This window comes from Trichoderma harzianum (assembly GCF_003025095.1).
Source record: "Trichoderma harzianum CBS 226.95 unplaced genomic scaffold M431scaffold_2, whole genome shotgun sequence".
Classification (NCBI taxonomy): Eukaryota; Fungi; Ascomycota; class Sordariomycetes; order Hypocreales; family Hypocreaceae; genus Trichoderma; species Trichoderma harzianum.
In genome coordinates this window covers 2052888-2069751 of record NW_020209250.1, presented here as the reverse complement: position 1 = coordinate 2069751, position 16864 = coordinate 2052888, and the positions used below count along the sequence as shown (strand labels likewise).

Below are 16864 nucleotides of genomic sequence, written 5' to 3'. Positions count from 1 at the left end.
TTTTGCGAGTGTGTAAGAAGAAGAAGATGATGATGATGTGAAGAAGGGAGATGGCGATGCTCCTGGGTTCGATGTCGACGTCGATGGCTGTCGTTGTCGAAAGTAGAAGAAAAAAAGGTTTGGAAGAGCAAGGTTGAGATCAAGTGCTGAGATGGCTTGGGTGCAGCAAATGATGGGAAAAAAGTGTCCAGGGGGGTGATTTGCCGCCTGGCAGTGGGTATGTGGTGGTAGCGTGGCAGCACTAGCAGCGATTGGGTTGCCTCCGCTGTGCTGTGCTGCTCTGCTGAGCTGGGCTTGTGCTTGTGCCGGGCTTTTGAGTGCAGATAGACAGGCAGCCCAGTGCAGTTGAGGCCTCAGCAGAAGAGAGATGCGGTGCTTGTCTCGAAGGGATGCTCTGCAAGATGCAAAGTAAGAAAAGAGGCAAAGATGCTGAGCGAGGCTGCTGAGTAGCTGATGCTCGGCTTGTGAATAGTCTCAAGGTTGCTTTTTTTTGTTGATTTTGTTTTTCTGTAGTTGTAGGAGAGAGGAAGAGATTCAGCAGAAGAGTGCGCGGCTGCGGTGCTGGTTTTGTGCGTGTTGTCTGGGAGAAAGTGGCAGCACGACCGGGCGTCGGTTCTGTGCAGAGTATAAGAGAAGGCTACAATGGCCTGATCAGAAGGGGGGGCAGTACTATTTACCTGCAGCACCGGCGAGTACGGAATCAGCAGCTGTGTATATGTACTCTGTACCGATCCGAGTCACTGAGAGCGCGGCAAAAGTTTCAAAAGCCCAGTGCAGCAGTTGAGTTCCAATGTTCCAATCAGACGACCCCGCTGGCTGTGCTGTGCGCAACCTGAAGCTTTTTTAGCAGGCTGTACGTGCGTGTACCTTGCAGATCGGGAGCCAGGCAGCCACAAAGCGTTTGACGCCGGCTGGTGAGTCAAGCCTCCAGCCTCGAAAGATTAGGTTCTGGGTTGTTCCGGTTGGTTTGACTCTTGAGTTGGGTTGAGTTGAGTCTTCATGCAGCTGGGCTGAGAGAGAAATATTATTCGCAGTTTGGATGCTGAGAGGACACACGCATCGATCGATGGCTGGCATGTGATGTGCTTTTTTGGCTGCACGTGTAGTCGAGCATCACCCGTCCAGGACACACGCAGCGTTACGGGATACTTGCTCGTCATATATATCTCTCTCCACCAATGGATTTCTGTTATTCAGAGGCAATAAGTCCCTTGCCAGCGGGGGTTTTCTGCAATATCCTGGACAATGCCGGGAAGTCGGTAAGCCGTTTGAGCTGGGGCAGTGATAACTGCATGTACTCACCTACCTGTATGGTGCTATTGACGAGGCTTGCCACAAAGCGCTTGCATATGCACCCAAGTGTATAGAAGAGATATAGTAAACAAGTATGCACAGGATTTACGGTACGATATCCAATAAATCAGCATCATTTAGCATTTCAATCCCAAATTTCATCACAATATTTGAATCCCCAAAGCTCATCAGCTACCCGTCCAGCGTTGTGTTACCAGAAGATATCCCGAATGGCCGAATGGCCGCCATTCTCCTGCCCTGATCTACCCTGGACGCGCCCGATAACCTGCGATCCTCATCACACCACCACCGGGCGACGGCCGCAGCAAGCCCGCATCATGCCCGTGGCTTCGTATATGAGACCCGACGTACTCGGCTTCGGGAAGCATCCCAGCCATGAATGGTTCCGATGGCCTTCCGCGCTTGAACGCTGGTACTAGTAACCTGACTTACAGATCCATACTTGTTAAGCCCAGGTTAGGTAGGTGACAGGTTTGTGTGGGTATGTAGGAGATATTACATGCACATAGTCTGGCGCTTGGAAGAGATAATGGAGACGGACATGTAGCACCAATGTCATCATATCCTTGCCTGCATCTCACCTACATACTCGTACATGTTGCGCACCTTGGCGCCAGGCCCAGGCTGATTCGGTGACATTCGGGCCTCATCCTCGTTCCGCTTGTAGATGTGCTCGCGTCTATCTACATTCACATCGGCGCAATCCCCTCGTCTGCTCGGGCTGCTTCTATCTACATAGTCAAGACGAAGTCGTGCAACTCTACTGTGTTCGACAAGATGACAGCAACGTATACCTTAGTACATGCATCGTCTGAAACTGCATTACATTACATTGTGCCCCGCCCACTGAGCAAGCTATCGTTGGAGACGCGGAGGACGGAAAAGATTAAAATTTTGAACGGCTTTCGGTGGCCGAGCCCTCCGTCAAGTCTCCGTGTAATCAAACAGTGCAGCTCAATGTCAGAATCCTAATGCCGTAGTAGTTTAGTAGTTCTATTGGACTGCGGCTTGACCCGTGGCCTGGCATCGGTCGCTTATTGCGGATCTCGAGTCGCGCTTGGGGGCCCCGATTGCGCATCCATGCTTACTGTCTGAGAGGGACAATCTGCGATCAAGTATCCCATGACTGCTCCAGAGGAGATGACGACGGTTGGGTCTGTCTGTACATGATGAATACAGCAATGATTAGTCGTTTGTAAGGGCTCTCTTATTCACTTCTACTCTTGTTCACTCCTACGGTAACTGAGGTGATATAATGATGCATGCATGCGCCTACATATATGAACTAGGTACCCGATCCAACTCACGACACATCTACGCACTGCTCTCTATACAGGTACATACGCAACGATGTGACGCCTCCTCCCCCATAAGTCAAATTATCCATCTCGTTCTCCTGCGCAAGCTTCGATCGCCGTTGCATCGTGACCCTCCCCTTCGTGATCAACTGACTCTCAGCCTCAAAGTACAGTACATCAAATACGGGCACAGCTGCGGAACCCCCTAGAAGCCTCTTGTCTGCCCCTCCATCAACTGACCAGCCGTCCATGATTCAAGCACCCAAAACCACTAAAAGCGCCACCCCTAACGTTCAGTTTCTCCAAAGCGCCCCAATTGACTCAGCGCCCTGCTGGACACACAAGGTGGCAAGGCTTTCCATGTTCCCACGTTGCCAGGCCAATCGCGCCGCCCCTCGACGCCCAACGTCATCAGGGTCACACTAGTGTTGATTAGCAGCGATGCCTTTTTGGTTACATCAATGTAATGATTGAATGTACAGTCAACTTGGTCATGAAATTGCATTTGATGTCATTGCAACCATTCACGTAATTCATCACACCTATATTTTCCTTTCTTTTTCCAAGCCCAAACCCGCGAACTCGTAACCAAACACGAGTCCAGCCGCTTCTTTGCAAGGCTCGCGAGAATAGCTTCCCCCATTTCCTTCCTGGTCAATCCTCTTAGCCTCTCCCCCGCACATCTTCATCGCCTATCCTATTGGCTCCGCGCCCCATTGAAAAGCTCCATCTCCCAGCGTCCTTGTGTCCCAACTCCACCTCGAAGAGAACAGAAGAAGACTCTCTCTCTTTTCACCTTTGCGACGATTCACGACATTTCAAATCAAGCAGAATAGACACAATGGTGCGTATGCCTCCATCCAACTAACCATCACCGTCACCACCAGCAGCAACATCTACAGCTGCCATGCTCATGCTCAAGCTGTGGTGCGAGACGAGAGAACTGCTTGCTAATACCATCTCCATCCGCCAGGCTGACACCGGTCTCCCTCCAAACTGGGAGGTTCGCCACTCCAACTCCAAGAACCTGCCCTACTACTTCAACTCGGTCGAGAGAACCTCGCGATGGGAGCCCCCCGCGGGCACCGACAGCGAAAAGCTCAAGCACTACATGGCCGCCCACCACAGCGCCGGCTCGCGATCGGGCGCCGCGCCTGGCGTCCCCGAGGGCAAGATTCGTGCTGCCCACCTTCTAGTCAAGCACCGCGAGAGCCGCCGGCCGAGCAGTTGGCGCGAGGTATGACAAATGACGATACGATGGGAGGAAGCTGTAGCTATAGAAACGGAGGCTGACAAAGAGCTGTTATAGGCTGAGATTACACGAACCAAGGACGAGGCCATGGAAATCATCAAGGCCCACGAAAAGACGATTCGATCTGGCGCTGCCTCGCTGGGCGATCTTGCTCCCACCGAGTCCGATTGTTCTTCGGCCCGCAAGCGTGGTGATCTGGGATACTTTGGCCGCGGCGAGATGCAGAAGGAGTTTGAGGACGTTGCGTTTACGCTCAAGGTGGGCGAGCTGAGCGATGTCGTGTCCACGGCGAGTGGGCTGCATTTGATTGAGAGGTATGTCTTTCTGTTATCTGCTTTGCAAGAGCGGCGTTCACCTGAACTCGGACGGACGATTGACTGACGCGGGTTGCTACAGATTGGAGTAAGGATGCCGCTCTGGATGGCACGTGTGTAAACGAGGAGTGTAATATACCAAAAAGAGAACAAACAAAGGATGATGATAACCGCCGGAAAGCGAGAATATTCAGTTCTGTCTCACCAAAAAAAGAATTAAGAAAAAGAAAACAAAAGATATGCAAAACAGCAGTAAGCAAACCAAAGTAGGCCGCCGTTTCCCATCACGAGGCTCGACGGTGGTGGGACAGACACCACGACGGGTAAAATGCTCTTCATCATGGAGCCGTAATTGTAACTTGCTGCCTTATCAAGAATCTTCTACCAACCAAGCAAATGGCCCTCCTCAAAATGCCCTCCCAGAATTCAAATCCTGTTGTATTTGTCCTCTCAAACAGTCCCTCCCATATCCACATTCTGACATATCTCCCATGTTTCTAATCTACATTTCTTTTTTGTGCAAAGTGCAAAATAGCCATCAGTCGCCCATGGTACATGCTGTAAAAAATATGCCAAACATCATCTAAAACCCGTCCGTTATTCTCTTCGACATGGTTCAATTTTGTTCCCTCGCCCCTTTCAAGCCTGTGTAAAACGGTATCCTGAACAAGATCTCTCCCAAAAAGCCTTTTCCCGTAGCGTACCTTAGAAAAAGGACTTTCGTCCATTGTCACCGGCTCGCCAGGCTGATGAGCGTGCTCTTGAATGGCTCCACAGTGGTAAATACCACCGTCATGACGCCAAAGACCATCATGGAGAGGGCTGCGTATGGCGCTGCACGGCTTCTTGTTTCGTAGAGGTAGGACACGCCCATGGCGGCGCCATTGATGCCAATGGCAATGCCCGCAGCAACGGTGACGGGGCTATCGGCTGTTGAGATATTTTGATGCCATGACTTGGGAATTAGGGGGAAGGGGACGGGATCGGAGCTGCTGTCAATGCTGGAAGAGATGGGGTTGCGACTGGAAAGTGTTTGTATGGGTGTCGATTCATCTGTCGCTGAGTCTTGAGTGTCTGTGGCGACTACAATATCGCCGTCCTGGTTGCTTACGCCTAGCTTGTCTAGGATAAAGGGGTATACGAGCTGTCCCAGTATGCCGTTACTCACCACGAGCATTGCATTCACGGGACTGTTCCCCCCAATGGCCTCCGTGGCAGGCTTCGCTAAGGCCAGAGTTGTGCTGCGAGCGGCGAAGCTGAGCGCCTCAGAAGCGCGAAGGCCTATGGCACGGCTGACGAGAACGGAGAGAAACGTGTTTGCCGCTGCGGCAATGGTGCAGAGTATGATGGCGAGAAGGCCGGCAGTGCTGAAAATCTGGCGACGGCATTCTGAGAGCTTGAAGCCCCAGACGAGGATGCCGCACTCGAGTATGGAGAGGGCAGCGTCGCCCGCGCCGTACCAGCCTGAAGGGTTGTTAGGTAGAGGTGTGTTGCTGATGGCAGCTGTCCAAAGCGCATAGAGAGGACTGCCTCCACTAAACTTTTTCAAAGTCCTGGCAAGGCCTCCTGGTCCTAGAATAGAAGCCTTTGCTCGTGTGTATCCCGTCATGAACAAGGTGGTTAGCAGGACGGGGTTCATCAGTGTCGCCAAGCCTCGCTTCAGGGTGGTGGAAAAGGTGCATATTTGAGATTTCTTGAAAGCCCGTTGGGACCTGACAGAGGATATCCAGATGAACCATAGTGTGAAGCTATCGAAGAAACGCTCCTCGTGCATGGTAATCGTAAGCGGTATGCCGACGAGGAAGCCGAGCGTCAACGACAGTAGGATTGGGAAGTGTCTTGTAAAAAAGCCCCAGGAAGAAGATTCGTCATGATAACATGGCTCGGGGTGCTCATTGTTTGAGGTCTCTTGATCTGGAGCGGGGGTTTGTTTCTCAGTGTCTGAAGCCTGGGGGCTAGACGAGGAGGAACCACCTTGGCTGCATCTTGTTCTCTTGATTTCAGCATCATATTCAAACTCGGTTGAGCTGACCCTGTCATCTGTTGACGACGGGGCAATACTTTTCTTGGAGCAAATTGAGCCTTTCCTTGAGGGCGACTGCGAGGTTAGTTTTGCAACTCCACCAATTGCCACCACGGAGAGGAGGAATACTGCCACCCAAGAGACGATGTTGGTTGCAACTAGAGCGAGGGGAAAAGTCAGCATTTGCCATGTAGAGATTAGAACAGGTTTTGATTTACTGAATGAGCAAATGACGCGCCCAATCTCGCCGCCATTGAGCATCTCATCCTGATCCAGCATAATCATGGGAACCGAGAATCCCACCCCGAGGTGAGCATTGATAAAGTCAACCTGCAGTGAATCAGCATGGAAAAACAACAACCAAGCAAACGCAAACCACCACGGCGTCACCAACCCTTGTCTTGAGCCACCTCCGATAGAAGTCGTCCGTCTTCTTCCACATCACCCAGCTCGCCGTGCTCAACGCAAAAAGCACCGCCATGCCCACAATGGTCGAGAAGAACTCCAGCCTCGCCGCCGCCAGCGTCCGGCTCAGGACCCAAATCAGCAGCTCGCTCGCCAGGCAGATGATGGCGACAAGCAGGTATCCGGCCCCCTGAGCAATGGCCCTGTTCCAGCGAAGCCGCCAGATGCTGGATTCGGCCATGTCTTGGGGGATTTTGCGCAGTGCAGTTCAGTTGCAGCTCTTGTGCGAGAGGATGCGAAATTGCGGCACCCTGGAATTTCCGATAATGGAATTCTTGTGCCGAATCGGAGAGAATTGGAACTGGAACTGAAACTGTTTCGGTCTCTGACTCTCTTTTTCTCCGACCAGCTGTCGGGTTGGGCAGTGCTCTTCGGACAGCTGATGGCAGGCGGTCAAGACGGAGCTACTTCCGACTTGCCCTTCATTGACACTGACACTTGATACAAGGATACATTGTGCTACACCCATCAATGACAGGCCAAGATGTATTGGTGAATGGGGGATGTCCAGGGACAAGTATGGTGAAGAAGAGAACCTGGACCACGTATATCGATCCATGCATCACAGCTAGTCACACCATCATCGTGGCTGGGTGAAGGGAGGAGCTCGATATTTGGACTTGGGCGCATTTCTGCAGAATACATAACGTAGCCAGACATCCTACAGCTTCAAGTCACATATCCATCCGAACAAATATGATCGAGGCCGTTGCTCGCTGGTCATATCCGTCGTCAGGCGCTGTGCCTTTCCGCAAGGCCTACCGCGTTGAGAGACGTCAGATGAACGGCGACGAACCGCGCTGGTAAATCGACAAGACTTCGTTGCCGTCTGATAGATTCGCGGACCGGCTTCCCTGTAGGCGGCCGAGGGTTGAGACATGTGTCCCACGTCCGGAGACTTGGTCCACCGGGATACGGGCCGAGATTCAATAGATGCGCATTTACGGCTTCACTTCCACTCATCTCTGCATCCTTCATCTGCTTATATAGAGCAGCAGCCATGGATAGAATTGTCCAGCAACCAAACTCGATAACGAGATTGTTGGTCAATGCAAGGTGCCTTGCCTGAGTATAGACAGAAGAGTCTGGTCTGTCTGTCTATATGCATGCAGCAACGCAGACTAGAGAGGACCTCTGGCCAAAAGGCGGCACCGTCCCTCCCGTTGGAGATGCCGTGGCACATGGCGCAAAACTAGAGCTGCTCGATATAGCATCATGATCGGTATCTAGTCCAGGAACACAAATTGGAGGAGACTCGCAAGCTCTATCCATTGCCGTCCCGGGGCGATCCGCCGCTCACGGATCCTGTTTTACTCGGCCAAGAGGGCATCCGGGACGTTAGCCTTGGAGCGTCGCAATTCTTACAAGAGTCCATCGCTGTTTCGAAGCCGACAACAGCCAGCCCGTGCCGTACAGAGTGGTGCAAAAGCTTCCTGGGCCACAGCGTCGGTGCTGCAAGACGTTGGACAAGGAGAACAAGGCGCTTGGAAGTCTCTAGACATGGAGTCCATCATGCCTATATATGTAGTTCATGTGCTTCCTCGACTGGTCGGAGAATTTTCGATGGGCTCAGCACTCGACATGACGTGGTAAAGTTGCATCACCCTGGCTGTTTGCTACATGCACATGGCTTGTGCGCGTTTGATCAGGGCCAGATAGATTAACAATTAATATCGAAGCCGACTTGATTGCATGAAGATGCGGCTCGAGACATGGATGGCGGCCCATCGTAATGCCGGGCACCTGTCAGGCGGCAGTGGCGCATTGGCATGCTGCTTACAGGGGCTGCTAGGCGTGTGGCAGCGTGGCTTTACAGGGGCCGCAATGATCCACGATTATCCCGAATTGAGACCCAACCTTATGAATGCTGGTGCGACCCAAGACAGCTCAGCTCAGCTCAGGTACAAACACCTGGGCAATTGTTGCTCTCTACAACTACCTACCTACTAGGTATACATGTGCATCAATCCTACACCAGTCATCTAGATACGATACGCGAATACGAATTGGTCAATTCCTCAATCTCCATCACTCGCAGCTTCAGGGGTTGCACCGCTTCTCAGCGCCAACAGCAGCAGCCTGGGGAGAGAGTCAGTCAGTCTGCCCCTCTTACGGGGAGAGCATCGAGCATTGTGAGCTCTTCCATCATCCAGGGGTGAAATGAACAAAAAGCAAGGCATCTCCCCGTGTCACCTACGAAATCTGTGAATCATTAGCAACAACGGTGGAATAAGGCGTGGAGGTTTGGGAAACATCACAGCATCGAACAGAACCCGACTTCCCCTCACCCACGCAGCTCTTGTACGACCGACTCCCCGAAATCGGGCTTTCTGGAAACGCCACCTCGCTCAACCACAGGCTCAAAATGGATCTCGAGACCAGGGTGCATGCCGAGGCCCTTTTGCTCAAGGCTGCCCGCACGTACGGCGTCCAGGTTCGCAGGGACGAGGTGCAACAGCATCTTAGGCACGATCACTACGGCGCCGCATTGGCTGAGTGGGCGAGTTTGCATCTCACGACGGACAACCTACTGAGCCCTGATGAGCTGGCAATGTGAGTATGCAGGCGCCGGTTGCACATCAGCCGCTGATTGTGTAGATACTCGTTGCTAGACAGGAACGGCCAGGTCGACATTCTGGCCAACCTCCATGACCTATCCGAGGTGCAGAGCGTCACCGAGGACGATATCAAGGTGGCCATTGAGGAGCTGAGGAGGTCCACCGAGAGCATCACGAAACAGAGCGAGACTCTTCGCCACCAGCAGGATGCGCTGTCGCGTCTTGTCAGGAAGCGTGCTGAAAATGATGCCCGAAGACGGGATCTTGACCTGGATAGGCAAAGCAAATCCGAGTCGGAACGGCAGCGGGTTGCCGCAGAGGTAACATGGCCAGACGCTATACGAAGGGGGAGGGGGGCTGTATCAGAGGTTACAGGCTCGCTGACATGCATGTCTAGGTAGAGGCAGCTTCGCAGAGCCTTGCTTTCCGCATCTCTGACCTCGAGGAGCAAGGCACCCAGGCCGGATCCAACCTCAAGGGCACCCTGGGCGAGATATTCCGGGGAGATGACAAGATCCTAGCCAACCTGCAGAAGCTGGGCTGGGAGCTGGAGCAGCCCGATCCGGATGAGACGTCCAAGATTGACAAGCTGCGTGAAATCTGCTCGCGGTTAGCTGCCCTCTCGTACCTACGTGTAGTAGCAGCCTCTGTTTGCTAACCGCCGAGCTGTATTAGCCTGGTCAAGATTACGGTTGAGACAGTCCGAGCCAAACTGGACACCACCTACATGGAGACGCTTGTGGAAGCTGAGCGCTCGGGGCGTGTCAAACCTACGACGGACGACGAGGTCAAGGCGCTCGAAGCCGAGGTCGAGTCGTTGCACTCGGAAATACTTTCCGTTGCTCAGATATCTGTGGAGCAGCAGTACCTCGAGCCGGCGCTGCAGACGGTCTCCACGGAGGGCGGCCAAAGTGCGATGCGCACATCCAATGCCTTGGCCTATGTGAGTATCAGAGACAGCTCTCCATTGCTTGGATTGGTCTCTAATAAGATCAAAGATTGATAAATGTCTCGATTATCTAATGGGCCGCCTGGATCGAATCCAAGGACGCATCGAGACCCATCTGTCGCACCAAGCTGCCGCAGCAGCACTCATCACCACTGCCAAGACGGAGATGGCTGTTGAGATCCTGCCGCCCGTGAAGCAGTCGTCGTCATCCGCGCCCGTATCCATCTTCCCGACTTCACCGAGCAAATCTGGAACACCTGCGCGGAAGCGCTCCAACACTGTTGGCTCTCAGCACCGCCGAAGGTCGTCTGGCGTCGTCGACGAGCCCCCGCTCGATACCCTCATGTACACCCTGTCGATCCCGTCATCCGTTTCCGAGGAGGCCGATGTCAGGGCGAAGATGGTGGGCTTGTCCAAGATTTTCGATGAGAGATGGAACAAGTACGACGAGATTGCCCGGAATGCGCAGGAGACGTTTGAGATGGGCGCCCTGGCGCAGCTAAACGACACGAGACTAGCCATTCAGCTGCTGCGGGACAGCGTGTTGGCAGAGAGCCCGTTTAATGACCCCAGGCTGGTCGATCCAGAGATTTCCGGCTCCATTACTGTTTTGGCGGCAGAGGTGGAGGGCGTAAAGGACAGGCTGGCGGCCGTCGAGGGTCAACGAAGGGATCGCAAGAGCGAGAAGAGAGACGAATTTATTGAGCGCTGGGGGTAGGTGGATGCTATGAGAGATATATCTGTGTCATAGGGGAGTTTATTATTGCATTTACAGCCAAATTTAGTCAATATTTGTTCATGACCAAGCTTCCCAGAAGATGTCAGTTCATATAATACATTGGTGGTATTCCTAGAGGCCATATGGTTTACTTCAGGGGCTAATCCCTCATTACACTCAACCTGCAGCATTTATTCAGGCAACACTATCCAAAGTAACATTTATATTATCAGATGATTTCAATGCAAATAAATGCAACCATCGTGATGTGTAACTCTTAAATAAGCAGACCCAAAGGGTTTCATCTTGACGGGTTTTTAGCGGAGCTCAGCGGGTATATCCCGATCAATTAATTACACGTAAACAAGGCACCGCATTTCCAATTCTTTGCTAAGCTTCAGCTCGCTCCAAGTAGCCCAAAACCGGTGCAGATCCCACACATGATTTGCCCATGTGATTGCGTAAAGATTCCCCCATCCAGAATCAGGGTTGTATACAGACTTACAAACTGAGACATTCGAGTAAAATACTACGGAGTACTACCTTACCTCGAAGAGAGATGATATGCGGAAATAAAGCTGCGGAGATTTCACTATCCCGTTAGATGAAGCGCGCGCGCCGCCCGAAAAAAGTTGTCCCGACTTACATCATGGGATGCATTGGAAGTGGGTTTTTTTCGCGAAGAAGCATTGATCCTATTGCTTCTAACTTGAACCCTTGCAGCCTCGGTGTTTGGATTGTCCTGAGTTGCGCTTAGATGATCAGGAAGAAGATGGATTACTGTGAATTACCTAATGGGCGAGGAGCGGAGTTTGTGTGATGAAGAGACAAAGTCCTCGAAGCATCAAGTCCATGCTGACACGATAGAGGAGGCGATTACCCCTTTGCAAGCGAAAATTCAGCAATGTCTAGATTTGGCGAAAATCAGCAACATCTGATTCGGTGGCTCAAAGTAACTTTGGCCGCGAACCTCAGCGAAACCAATTTCCAGGGTCTTTCTAATGATATCCAACTAGTAACCCAATTCCACGAGTTGGTGAAGTCGAAATATATATAGGGGAGGTTTCCCCTATGTTGCCCACACTAATAGTCTCTATCAATCAACGAATTCAACAACCCAATATACCTTACTCTACCTTGACCACTAGATCAGTGATAAGACAAGCTCCATCCTTACAACCCTTATAGTCTTATACAACAATCATCTTCAACATGCCTTCCGCAACTGTCCTCGAAAACCGCCTCAACACACTCTACTCCCAATACGAATCCCTCCGCCCCGACTCCTCAGACGCAGACCTCGAGAAGTTCGCCTCCCTCTTCTCCAACAACTGCACCGTCTTCCTCAAGAGCATGCGAGAAGCCAAAGACCCCGACCTCAACCGCCAGGCCATCGTTTCCACTCTCCGGGAAATGATGAAGGACCAGTACCTGGAGAAACGAAAAGTCGTTTCCCAACAAATCAACGAGCAAGACTCGCGTGTTTTTCTCGAGATGGAGAACCGGTACAACGTACACAGCAAGGTGCTGGAGGACTTTCCCGAGACGCTCGTTGCCACTTTTGACGACGAGGGGCTTGTGGACACTTTCAAGCTGTACAGCTGCAGGAGTCACTTTGTGATGATGATCCAGGCTGCAACTGGAGAGGGACCCTACTCGGAGGAAATGATGAAGTAAGGCAATCCCCATTAGATGAACATATCGTATGATACTGACCAGTTTCAGGAATCCTCACTTGCATTAAGCATCTCCATAGTCCAAGTATAATGTCCTTATTCATAGCATCTACTATTCACAACGACATAGTCACAATGAGAGTGTCCATAGTTATAATGATAGTGAATATCTATTAAGGTCTAGTCGTACAGTGGAAGAATTAGGTAGATAATGACTATCGATTTTGTCTCAATCCCAGCCACCGTTTGATACCAATACCACCGGGTTGTCATAGCTTAAGCACGGAAGCGGCGGGCAATGCGAGAGCGCTCAACACTGCGCTTGGCAGCGGAGAAGCCACAGCCCTGCTTGCCGTTCTGGAACTGAGCGCCAACACCAGAGCAGACGGCACCACCGTTGAGAGCAGCGCAGCATCCAGAAGCGCAGTCGGCGTTGCTGAGGCAAGCTCCAGTAATGAACTGCGCGCCCGCGCCGTTTCCGAGGTTCTTGGCACCGGCGGGATCACCAACGGCGGCGTTGAAACCAGCGGGAGCAGCAGAAGAAGCAGGAGGAGCAGCAGCGTTGTTGGCATCACCGGCAGGGGCGGCAGGGGCGGCAGGGGCAGCAGAAGAGGAACCGCCGCTGCTGCTGAAGCCGCAGCCTTGCTTGCCGTTCTGGAACTGAGCACCGACGCCAGAGCAGACGGCACCACCGTTGAGAGCAGCACAGCATCCGGAAGCACAGTCAGCGTTGCTAAGACAAGCACCAGTGATGAACTGTTGGCCCGCGCCGTTGCCGAGGTTCTTGGCACCATTGGGATCACCGACGGAAGCGTCGAAGCCAGCAGGGGCAGCAGCAGGGGAAGCAGCCGGGGCAGCAGAGCTGGAGTCGCCACCGCTGGGCTGAGAAGGAGGAGCACCACCATCACCAAAACCACAACCCGATTTCCCAGCCTGGAACTGGGCACCAATACCCTTGAATGCAAAGGTTAGTCCTGGACTAGAAGAGGAGAGGAGAGCATTGATAACTTACAGAGCAAACACCACCGCCGCTTATGAAGGCACAGCAGGTCGAAGCACAGTCCTTGCTGGACAGGCACTCGCCGCCAATCTGGAGTCGAAGTCAGTTATATTGAACTTGTGGAAGATTCGTGAGGAGAGATTTGGAGCGTACAAATTGACCACCGTTACCATTTCCGACGTTCTTGGCACCAGCAGGGTCGCCGAGGGCGTAGACAGAAAGAGTGTCTAGAGAGAGATATTAGAAAAGCGGACCCTCGAAGGCAGAAGAGGAGCTGATATCCAACTTACAAGTGAAGAGAGCGGCAACAGACAAGCGAACCATTTTGGCGGTGTTTTGTAATGATGTTTTTGTGTTTGTTGTGTAAAAATAAAGATAGTGGTGGAAAGTTCCAAAAAAAGAGAGAGTTGTTTTGAATCGTAAAGAAAAAACGAAGCAAGCGACACCAGGTCGGGACTCTGAAAGAAAGGAAGGTTGGGAAAGTGGCACCGGGCCTTGAAAGTGAAGGTTGAAGGAAAAGGTGAAGGTGGAAGTTGGTGATGGGGAAGAAAAGGAAGGAAGTCTGTATCAGGCCGGACTCATGGCTCCTCTTATACAGGATGGATCGCAAAGCAACTCCCCTTCCGTTTGTATTAATTATTTATTTTTTTACCTTTTTGTTTCGCGAGACTAAAACTAACCAGCTCGATTCAGCGTCTCAACTTCCCCTGCCCTGGCGAAATCTGGCCGAGGCGCCGGGCGAAAGATGCTCTCTCACTGACACGGACGCTTATGCTTGACACGGACTCGGATAGACTCCAGGGCGGGCGGCGCTCCAAACAAGGGGGCGGAGGTCTCGAAACCAGGCAACGTTTGATCGCATTCTGCTGCGTCTATGCGCTTCTCCCAGGGGGATCCGTTGAGAGAGGCGTAAAGAGATGTAGAGTGTGGGGGGAGAAGACATGGAGACAAGGGGGTGTTTTCGGGAGGCGCTGATTTCTGCGACAATGGGGTTTCCAAAGTTCATGCGCCTAATGTTTTGCGGCGATCGGCTGGTGGGGTTAGTTTCTGGAATAGTGGCATTTTTATTCTTCACATGTTAGTGATGGATGTTTTGGAGATGTGAGTTTAATGAGGCAAGGGGAGGAAACAGAGGTCGAAATAGACGTTGTGGTGTTTCAATTGACATGTCGCGAGAGCTGTGGAAAACAAAGAGGTTTCATGTGATTCGGTATACACGAGATACAGGCCTCGATTGAGTGCGTCCAGATCGACGCTGGCATGTCCGGATGAATTTGAGCATCAAAATTGCCAATTTGGGATGTGTCAATGCGCCCGAGTTCCGGGTCACAAGCCAGAAGCAAATGCATCCTGCACGAGCAATTTGTCAAATGATAATAATCGCCGCCAATATTGATTCCGTGGATATTATTGAACATTTCTGTTACTCCATGACATCGCTGATTTGTCCCCTTTCTGCCGTACTGCCGCTGATTCTCTCTTCATCAGCTCATGATTGGGGGCATCCACGCGCCCAGCACAGACGGTGGCATTTTTCAAGGCCAAAACTTCGACACACGCGGAACGAGTTTCACGCTGAAATCGCCCCTGTTTGACGATCGGGTTTCTTTTTCTTGGGGCTTCGTTTCAGCATCGCGGGAGAGGAACAAGTATTGCCCGAGCCGGGGGTTTTTCTTAGTGTAAGATGGGAAATCTGGACAACGAAATGCTCCGTGTTTTAGAGCTCCAAACGCGCCATTGCTTCAGGTTTCGGGTTGTCGGTGCGCTTGAGCATGGGGTCAATTGGACTTAGCCTCAGCCTCAGCCTCAGCATCGCCATGATCCAATATTGTATCGACGTAATTATTATCGATTTCAATATGCAGGGAGTCGCTGGCTGCTGATGCTTCCGATCCCCGCATCCGCTCTCCTTCTTTATTGGGCCGTTTTGCGTCGATGCATTCAAGCTTACTTGGCCTAGGAAGAGGAAACAAGCATCTCCTAAGCTTATTCTGGCCGTGCTCGGTTCATGGCCTTCCGGTTCCAAGCGGTGGAGAAGCGTCAGCTGCATTTATTGATGTGTCTATGCTTTCGCCATGGCTGACTTCTCTGTCTTCTCTTCGTGGGGGAACGCTTGTTCTTGGCAATGGGGATAGATCAATTTGTGACTTTTTTGCTTCATCCTCTATTTCCTGAGATGGATAACAATGTTGGGATTCCTATGAATATGTAAAAATTGTGTATTGTATTGAAGAAGGACTATGGGTGAGTTGAACAGATTAAAAGCTACATGGGTCGTTCTATGTACTGGCTCTCGTAAATTTGTGATATATGCGTGCGAGTATGTGCTCAGATCTCAATGACCCTTGTCCGTGCACCAAATTCTCTACTGGAGCATTTCTGACTGCTCCATCTTTTCTCTTCCGGCATCCTTCACAACCTGTCTTGTGATCGGAATACCAACACTCCGGGCATTGAAGCATCAGCCCATATTGCCAATGCTCGACAACGAGCGCCCAGTGTCTTCCGATTGCTACCTTTCCGGGGCATGGTGCGCCCTTGCCTGCCCACCAGCTAGGTTCCGTCGGCCGATAGCGAAGGCAATCTTGGCAGAATTTAATCGATTGTGACCGTCTCAGTCTGTCATCAAGGGGGTGGACGAGGAAGGCAAACGTGATCACTGCTCTTCGTGAGAGATGCTCCGGATGACGATGACCGGGATGGAGAATTGCACCCTCGTAATCCGAAAAGGGAATTCGGTTCTCCGGAGGCAAAGTTGGCCGCTGGAGATTGGCGAGTGTTGAAGCCACGAGAAGGCTCTTGCAGGTGAGAGCCAGGCAGATGCCGCTCTCTTGGCTCGTGTGGGAGAAGATTTGTAGTACGAGTTCCGTAGGAAGATTTAGAATGCCAGCTTTTGAGGCTGTGACGGGACTTGATTTGTCAAGAACCTATTTAGAATATATCAGTATAGGGTAATAATAGCCATGTCTCAGATGGATGGTCAACTTACATCCTGTGGGGCAACGAATTTCTTCCAGACAATGTCTGTCTTTTCTGGCCAGTTATCCGGTCTTTGCTTCCGGCGGAGCCCCGGGATCAATGGAGGATCCAACCTGACGTAGTCAGGATCACGCATCATCTTGGGACAATGTGATATTTTGCTCGTGAGTGTATATATAAGTCGGCTTATAAGGTATAAGACCAAGGCACTGGCTATTGCTAACAGCTTGGGATCCATGAGTCTTTTTGGCAGAATGAGAATGGAAAGGTCAATGTTGTGTATTCACGAAAGAGCTGCGGGCACATGATGGGCACGCC

The 16864-nt window shown here is 51.7% G+C and overlaps 7 protein-coding genes across 7 annotated transcripts; 3 read left to right on the top strand and 4 right to left on the bottom strand.

The window, feature by feature from the left end:
• The first annotated feature begins 3285 nt into the window (after positions 1–3285).
• M431DRAFT_296226 (hypothetical protein) lies at positions 3286–4589 on the top strand. Its single transcript, XM_024914127.1, has 4 exons — positions 3286–3456; positions 3586–3849; positions 3922–4178; positions 4261–4589. Exons 1-4 carry the CDS (start codon positions 3454–3456, stop codon positions 4268–4270), a joined length of 534 nt encoding a protein of 177 aa, XP_024778866.1. The 5' UTR covers positions 3286–3453; the 3' UTR covers positions 4271–4589.
• Positions 4590–4908: 319 nt separating this feature from the next.
• On the bottom strand, positions 4909–6853 carry M431DRAFT_107092 (hypothetical protein; the record flags this gene model as incomplete). The annotated part of the gene is made up of 3 exons (XM_024911636.1): positions 6596–6853; positions 6420–6531; positions 4909–6359 (listed from the first exon to the last, which is right to left on the bottom strand). The coding sequence occupies exons 1-3, from the start codon at positions 6845–6847 to the stop codon at positions 4909–4911; spliced, it is 1815 nt and encodes a 604-aa protein (XP_024778865.1). The 5' UTR covers positions 6848–6853.
• Positions 6672–7312, bottom strand: M431DRAFT_296229 (hypothetical protein). Its single transcript, XM_024914128.1, has one exon. The coding sequence runs from the start codon at positions 7223–7225 to the stop codon at positions 6875–6877; it is 351 nt and encodes a 116-aa protein (XP_024778864.1). The 5' UTR covers positions 7226–7312; the 3' UTR covers positions 6672–6874.
• Positions 7313–8570: 1258 nt separating this feature from the next.
• Positions 8571–11040, top strand: M431DRAFT_504139 (hypothetical protein). Its single transcript, XM_024918422.1, has 5 exons — positions 8571–9219; positions 9265–9544; positions 9622–9833; positions 9900–10167; positions 10223–11040. The coding sequence occupies exons 1-5, from the start codon at positions 9032–9034 to the stop codon at positions 10889–10891; spliced, it is 1617 nt and encodes a 538-aa protein (XP_024778863.1). The 5' UTR covers positions 8571–9031; the 3' UTR covers positions 10892–11040.
• Positions 11041–12016: 976 nt separating this feature from the next.
• Positions 12017–12663, top strand: M431DRAFT_516315 (hypothetical protein). The gene is made up of 2 exons (XM_024920304.1): positions 12017–12564; positions 12617–12663. The coding sequence occupies exons 1-2, from the start codon at positions 12104–12106 to the stop codon at positions 12633–12635; spliced, it is 480 nt and encodes a 159-aa protein (XP_024778862.1). The 5' UTR covers positions 12017–12103; the 3' UTR covers positions 12636–12663.
• Positions 12664–12843: 180 nt separating this feature from the next.
• Positions 12844–13891, bottom strand: M431DRAFT_1823 (hypothetical protein; the record flags this gene model as incomplete). Its single annotated transcript, XM_024913142.1, has 4 exons — positions 12844–13521; positions 13580–13657; positions 13721–13794; positions 13858–13891. 4 exons carry the CDS (start codon positions 13889–13891, stop codon positions 12844–12846), a joined length of 864 nt encoding a protein of 287 aa, XP_024778861.1.
• A 1929-nt stretch (positions 13892–15820) lies between these two features.
• On the bottom strand, positions 15821–16682 carry M431DRAFT_107078 (hypothetical protein; the record flags this gene model as incomplete). Its single annotated transcript, XM_024911635.1, has 2 exons — positions 15821–16494; positions 16557–16682. 2 exons carry the CDS (start codon positions 16680–16682, stop codon positions 15847–15849), a joined length of 774 nt encoding a protein of 257 aa, XP_024778860.1. The 3' UTR covers positions 15821–15846.
• Between the last annotated feature and the right edge of the window lie 182 nt (positions 16683–16864).

What these genes read in the sequence shown, in the direction of transcription:
- M431DRAFT_296226 (XM_024914127.1), top strand. An exon ending in GGCCGAGCAGTTGGCGCGAG is followed by an intron (nt 3,850 to 3,921) that starts GTATGACAAATG and finishes GAGCTGTTATAG; the next exon opens with GCTGAGATTACACGAACCAA.
- M431DRAFT_296229 (XM_024914128.1), bottom strand. Translation starts at nt 7,225, where the DNA reads ATGGATCGATATACGTGGTCCAGGTTCTCTTCTTCACCATACTTGTCC.
- M431DRAFT_504139 (XM_024918422.1), top strand. Translation starts at nt 9,032, where the DNA reads ATGGATCTCGAGACCAGGGTGCATGCCGAGGCCCTTTTGCTCAAGGCT. An exon ending in AGCCCTGATGAGCTGGCAAT is followed by an intron (nt 9,220 to 9,264) that starts GTGAGTATGCAG and finishes CTGATTGTGTAG; the next exon opens with ATACTCGTTGCTAGACAGGA. An exon ending in CTGCGTGAAATCTGCTCGCG is followed by an intron (nt 9,834 to 9,899) that starts GTTAGCTGCCCT and finishes GAGCTGTATTAG; the next exon opens with CCTGGTCAAGATTACGGTTG.
- M431DRAFT_516315 (XM_024920304.1), top strand. Translation starts at nt 12,104, where the DNA reads ATGCCTTCCGCAACTGTCCTCGAAAACCGCCTCAACACACTCTACTCC.